Raw genomic sequence first — 6,017 nt, forward strand, 5'->3', positions numbered from 1 at the left:
CCCCACAGCTTCAGGCAGCCAGGCAGCATGCCAGCTGCAGGCACCAGATCTGCTGTAGAGCCCATCAACCCACAACCTCTCCTGCAGTGTTTCATTGACGTCTAGTAAAAGGATGAGCTCTCACTCCAGACTTAGCCGAATTTCTTGAAAGTGGTCATGACGAGATGTGAATCCAGTGGAAACCAGGATACAGTGGTGCCAGACCCATGGATATCATTTATACTGCAGCCGAAATGTGCCCTGCATAAGAAGAAGTCGCAGCCCATGGGGAGCAACGCTCAGGCGGGGTGCCTCGGGATGTCACAGCCCAACGGGGCTGTTGGCTCCTCCTGGGTGGGGTGTTCAAAGAGTTTAGGAAACAGGGGGTCCCATGGGTGCTGAGCTGGGTTCCGGGTGCTCCACCCCTGCTGCTCATCTCCACTGGGGACAGAGCAGATGCTGGCGGGGGAGACAGAATCAGAGCCCATGTTACACCCCCACCAATCCTGTTCGGATATTACAGCCCTTAAAAGGTTTCTCTTCCCCCATTTTGTCCCCTGACCTCCCCTGAACCCCCCCAACTCCCATAGAACCCAACAGCCCCAACTGCTCCCCCCACCCCTCTCCTCCTCAGCCCCCCAAGTGCAGCTGTCCCAGCAGCAGCTCCACAACCTCCCAGACTTGCTTTCGCTGCCTGAGTCACTGAAACAAAACGCAGGCAACGGAAAACAAGCCCCGGAGACAGCGGGGTGAGGTGGGGAGGGGGGCAGACCCACCGAGCCCCTCTCCCCCGGCAGCCCCGGTGACCAGGATCTTCCTCCAGCAAACCTGCATGGGGAAAGGGGGGAGGTGGGGGGTGTCCAGGCTGGAAGACACTGCATCAGCCCTGAGTGGGGGGAGCAGTGTGAGATCAGCTTGAGAAGCAGGGTTAGGGCTGTGGGAGCTGGAAGGGGAGGGGGGTTGTGGGGGGCACTGGGGATGGGGAGACTCCTGGTTCCCTGGGAAAGCCAATGGGCAGGGGGGCTTAGAGTGGAGTGTGAGGGGAGTGGGGGCTTTGGGTGGCCTGGGGGCTGAGGGGTGCAGAGGGGCAGGGAGCGTGGGGTCCAAGGGAATGGGGAGCCCTGTGCCCGTGGGGGGCTTTGGGGAGTTGAGTGATGTGACCCCAGGTTCATGGGGGAGCTGGGACATGGGGGCGCCGGGGCAGAATCACAGGATGGGGGGGCAGGGTAGGTGAGGAATCCAGGGAATCGGGGCCCAGGTCCATGGGGGAGCCAGGGAATAGGGCTTTGTGTCCATGGGGTGTCTGGGAGAAGAGTGTTCAGGTCCATGGGACTCCAGGGAACCGAGACCAGACACGTGGAGCACCCAGCTGGCAGCAGCAGAAGGTCCCCCTGGCTTGCAAGCAGGCAGTTTACTCCCCACCCACCAACCCAGCGCTGTCACCCACCCCCAGAATGGAGCAATAGGGACCCCACATCTTGCCGTGACCCCCACATTTCCCCCCAACATCCCCCAACGCAGCCCTGTGCGCAGGTGCCCGGGACAACTTCACCTGTGTGCCGGCGGGGTGGCGTGGAGCAGAGCCGAGGCTGACGTGGCCTTGGGCTGGCTGCAGCCCGGCCGGGTGTGCAGGAATGTGTTTGTGCAGGGGGAGAGGCCGGCTTCCGTGGGGCCGTGGCGGGGTGGGGCCAGCGGGGACAACGGAGGGGACAGGGGAGGGCTGGGGTGCAAGCGGGATGGGGTGGCATGAGGGGCTGGGGCGTTTGGAGGGGCGCAAAGGGAGAGGGAGCAGGGAGGTGGGGGGACGTGGGGGGACACACTGGTGTGTGCAAGCTCATGTGTGCAGTGTGTGTGCTCACTCGCTCACACACACACCAGGGCTGGGGTCTCTGCACACACCGACCCCCCAGCCCAGTCCTTCCCAGTCTCCCAGCACCCTTTTTGGGGCACCCACAGCCCCAAGACCACATGTCTTATAGCAAGGTGGGCAGCTGGGGACCCAGGCATCCATGCCACCCAGTGCTCTTCCACCATCCTGCAGCTCTACAGGGGATGTCCTGGGTGCGGGGAGCACCTTGGGGTGCTGCACCCCAGGAGGGCTGGGGTTGCTGGAGCAGGATGGAGAAGGAGGCCGGGAAAGGGTGCTGGAGGAGGAGGAGGAGGAGGAGGCTAGGTGGGGCTCCTGGTGTGCCCGGGCGGAGCCGGAGCCGGATGCTGGCACGGATGTGCTGGCGTGGCCAGGCTTTGGGAGGGAGGACCCGGACCCTAAGGGTGCTGGGAGCAGTAAGCTGAGTCCTCTGACAGCTGTGGGACACTGCCCCGAGTCCCCAGCAACCCCCTCCCCACACCCTGTACACCCCCTTTATAAGCTAGTGTCCCCAAACCTGCCCCAACTGTGGCCATCCCATTTGTGGCAGTTTTGTCCCCCCACCCCGATAACCCCAATGCTTCCCCACCTCCCCAGGCCCACAGTGGGCAGGGACCCCCTGTTCTCTTCCAAACTGGTGGGCAGAGACAAGTGATCTCATATTCACAGGCTTTGTGGTAATCTTCTTTCCTAGCACCCGGCCTGGGAGGAGAATCCAGGGCACAACCCCCCTCCATGCTCCCTCCCATCTCCAGCTCCTTCTCTGACCAGTGAGGCCAGTATGTTCCCAGTAAGTTTCCATTGCTCCAGCTGGAGCATCATGGGGGTGGGAACTGTTCTGCACATCCTCTGATCACCATGCATGGACCTAAGGTGGGGTGCAGAGAACTCAGCCTGCAGTGAAGATGGCCAGAGGTCCAAAAACACCTGGAGAAGGGGAAACCACAGCAGGGCTGTGGCAGGCACCCTATTTCCCACCCCACAGTGGGTCCCCTGGGCCTGGCAGCCCCCCTGAGGAGCAGAGCAAAGGCAGGAGACCCTCTTTTTTTTTTTTTTTTTTTGACAAATGCCTTTATTTGCTACCGGATAGAGGTCTATTGCACAGCAGCTCGGAGGCTGCGGGGCACACGGCCCTGCCCCTGCTCAGTGCTGGACGCGGCGGATGGATTGGATCTGGTTGGTGTGGGCCTGGCTGCTGTATTCGTTGTACTTCTTGAACTCGCCGTTCTGTCTGTCCCGCTCCAGCACATACTGGTAGCCCCTGTATCCTGGGTACTGGTATGCCACCCACCTGCAGGCAGACCCCCGGTTCAGAGCCCCAGGCCAGATCCTCCCCCTCCTGTCCCACCCCATCCCATCCCATCCCATCCCATCCCATCCCATCCCATCCCATCCCATCCCATCCCTCTGCTTGCCCTGTGTGTGTGGGAGACAGAAACCCCCCCAAGATTTGGATTTTCAAAGGAAGGCGAGCAGGCAGGCACCTCTCCTTTTTGGGGCCCCCCTTCCCTGGGGCTATGCAGGAGGGAGGTCCTTGCAGAACCTCGCTCTTGGCCCCCACTGCCCCGCTCCCCACTTGTGGGACTCACGCTCCGGAGTTCACTTTGATGGATGCCACCTCCTTGTTGCCCCAGCCCATGGCCTGCAGCGAGGGGTAGTCGTCACTCAGCTCAAACTTGTGGCCCTGGAAGTTCTCCGCCTCGTAGAGGATGACTTTGCTGTCATTGTGGTTCTGTGGAGGGAGAGGGGTCGGCAGGGACAGTGCGGGTAGGTCAGGGATAGGGGATGTGGCATCAGGAGGACACATGCCAAGGCACAGTGGGAGGCTTGGGACCATGCCTGGCTTCAGTGCAAGGCTTGGGGGTGTCCTTCAGCCCAGCACCCTCTCACTGGGACACTCCAGGGCTGTCCAGAAGATGCTGCTCTCATGTCCCTGTGTTCCCCATGCACAGCTGCAGGGACGGTGACAGCAACCACATCCTCTGCACCCACATGGGCTCCTGCCCTCAGCATCCTCGCACTCTCCGAGGCTGCAGGAGGGTTGCAGGGACACGCAGGCTGCTGAGAGCGGTCCCCCTGGCTCTGCGGGGCTTTGCTGGGTGCTGGGCACCGAGGGGTTAATGGCTGGGACACTGAGCGATGCGGCACTGTCCCCCATGCCCAGCCCCCACACGCATCTATCTGCACCGAGGAGCAGTCCTGCCAGTAAGGAGTGATCTTATCGCATCCCCTTTATTAAAGCCCGAGCATATCTGCCTGGTGATTATTAAAAGTTGGGGGGGGACCCCCCGCTCGGAGGCGCAGACGTGCCGCTATTGCGAGCACCAGTGTCTCTGCAGATGGAGCGATAGAGGCTGCATCTGCCTGGGCACTGCTCGGGTACTCCAGGGGGGAGGGGGACGCACCCCCTGCACCCCAAGCATCCCTGCCGGCTCCTCTCAGCTCACCCCATCCCCAGGTATCTGGGGCAGAGCGGGGTACAAGGCCTGGGGATCCCAGCCTGGGAGGTGGGTCTCCAACACACAAAGCAGAAGGAGCTGGGACAGTGTTTCAGGCTAAATTTTAAGCCTAAAGAGTATCCCAGGATCCTCGCAGGGAGGGGGGAACCGGTGGGAGCAGCTACCCCTCCATCCTATTGCACCTTCGTGAGTGTCTCACCCCTCCATCCCACATCCCACCCAACCCGTCCTCCCATCTGTCCCCCACCCTGCTGGGATGCCAAAGGGAGGCTCTGCCTGCACTGGGGTCCCCGAAACTCACCGCGCACTTGACGGGGCGGAAGGAGAGGAGGTGCTCGGTCCGGTAGCCGCTGTTCCCGCTCCAGGCCTCCCACCGGGGATAGTCACCCTTCTCCAGGATAAACTGCTGCCCCTGGTACTCAGGGTACTCGAAACCCACCCAGCTGGAGGGGAGAGGAGGAAAACCCTCAGGGATGCACAGCACAGCCCCAGAGCTCAGCCCAAGACCAACTTCTCCCCCACGTAGGAGATGGAGATGTCCTGGCAGGGTATGGGTCTGTCATGGAGGCTGGGGTCCTCGCTAGTGCCAAACGTCCCATTGGAGAGCGGGACCCCTCTGCCCAGGGCCACACTCTTGCCTCCGACCCACACCTCAGCTCAGCAGGTGGGGAAACTGAGGCACCACACAAGGAGTGCAGGGAAGGAAGGAGGTCGCACGATGAGGCTGCGTTGGAGCTGAGGAAGGACCCGTTGGAGCTGAGGAAGGACCCAGGTGTCCTGGCTCCAAGGCAGCTCCTGACAGTCCCCTGGGAGCAGTGGGTTCACGGGGCTGGCAGGGCACTTACGGGCCGGACTCCACCTTGATGGAGCGGATCTTGCGGAAGCCACGCTCCATGATGCTGGGGCACTCCATGAGGAACTCGCAGCGCTTGCCCTGGAAGCTCTCCTCCTCCCATACTGTGATCTTGTACTGCCCCAGGGTGTCCATGGCTTCGCTGGTCATGCAGGTCTCAGCTGCTGGCAGAGGCCCACGCATCACCCCGGGAAGATGCCCACCATCAGCCCCCAGCCTCCCCACTGCCTGCCGCTGAGCCTGGGCTGCCAGGGGTGCTGTTCTTGCACATCCCATGCCGTTGGCCCCTCGCCCTCCCAGGCTGGCACGGGGGACACTTCCCGTTCCCCTTCCCTTAGAGCTGTGGGATCTCTGTCTGGTGACCCCCAAGCTGCAGAAGGCACTTGTGATGCCCCAGCTCCCCACCCAATGTCCCCAGGGCTGCCTCCGTTTCTCTGCTCCCAAGCTCCCTGCGATGACTCCTGGGGTGGGCCAGGTGTGGTAGCACCATACCCAGTGCAGGGTGGGGAGCCAGCAGTGACCCCTACTCAGATATGGGTGTGGGGTGCAGCCTTGGGAAAGAGCAGCCCAGCCCTTGCAAAGGATGGGTGCCAGTATCCCCCCTGCCCACACTGCCCGCTCCTGCTGTGCCACGCAGCCCCCCCCCACCGTGGGGTGTGCGTTGGGTGGGGGAGCTTTGGTGTTGGGGAGGGGGCAAAGGGAGCATGGCAGCGCCTGTGCGGTGGTGGGGCTTGGGGGCTCACAGCCTGGTACTTACTTGGTCGGCAGGGCACAGAGGCGAAGGTGGCGGTGCCGATGCCGGCTTCTCCCCTCGCCCTTTATAGGCGGGTGCCGAAGTGCCGATGGTGCAGGCGGGCAG

At 62.5% G+C, this 6,017-nt stretch overlaps 1 protein-coding gene across 1 annotated transcript; it reads right to left on the bottom strand.

The window, feature by feature from the left end:
• Positions 1–2,907: 2,907 nt before the first annotated feature.
• On the bottom strand, positions 2,908–5,943 carry CRYBA2 (crystallin beta A2). The gene is made up of 5 exons (XM_014954241.1): positions 5,916–5,943; positions 5,151–5,319; positions 4,607–4,748; positions 3,436–3,578; positions 2,908–3,137 (listed from the first exon to the last, which is right to left on the bottom strand). The coding sequence occupies exons 2-5, from the start codon at positions 5,306–5,308 to the stop codon at positions 2,990–2,992; spliced, it is 591 nt and encodes a 196-aa protein (XP_014809727.1). The 5' UTR covers positions 5,309–5,319; positions 5,916–5,943; the 3' UTR covers positions 2,908–2,989.
• Between the last annotated feature and the right edge of the window lie 74 nt (positions 5,944–6,017).

Source organism: Calidris pugnax, unplaced genomic scaffold (genome assembly GCF_001431845.1).
Source record: "Calidris pugnax isolate Ruff unplaced genomic scaffold, ASM143184v1 scaffold103, whole genome shotgun sequence".
Lineage (NCBI taxonomy): Eukaryota > Metazoa > Chordata > Aves > Charadriiformes > Scolopacidae > Calidris > Calidris pugnax.

Coding starts and splice junctions, on each gene's coding strand:
- CRYBA2 (XM_014954241.1), bottom strand. CDS start 5,308: ATGACCAGCGAAGCCATGGACACCCTGGGGCAGTACAAGATCACAGTA. Junction 3,579..4,606: donor TCCGCCCCGTCAAGTGCGCG/GTGAGTTTCGGG, acceptor CTCCCTCCACAG/AACCACAATGACAGCAAAGT. Junction 3,138..3,435: donor ATCAAAGTGAACTCCGGAGC/GTGAGTCCCACA, acceptor GTCTGCCTGCAG/GTGGGTGGCATACCAGTACC.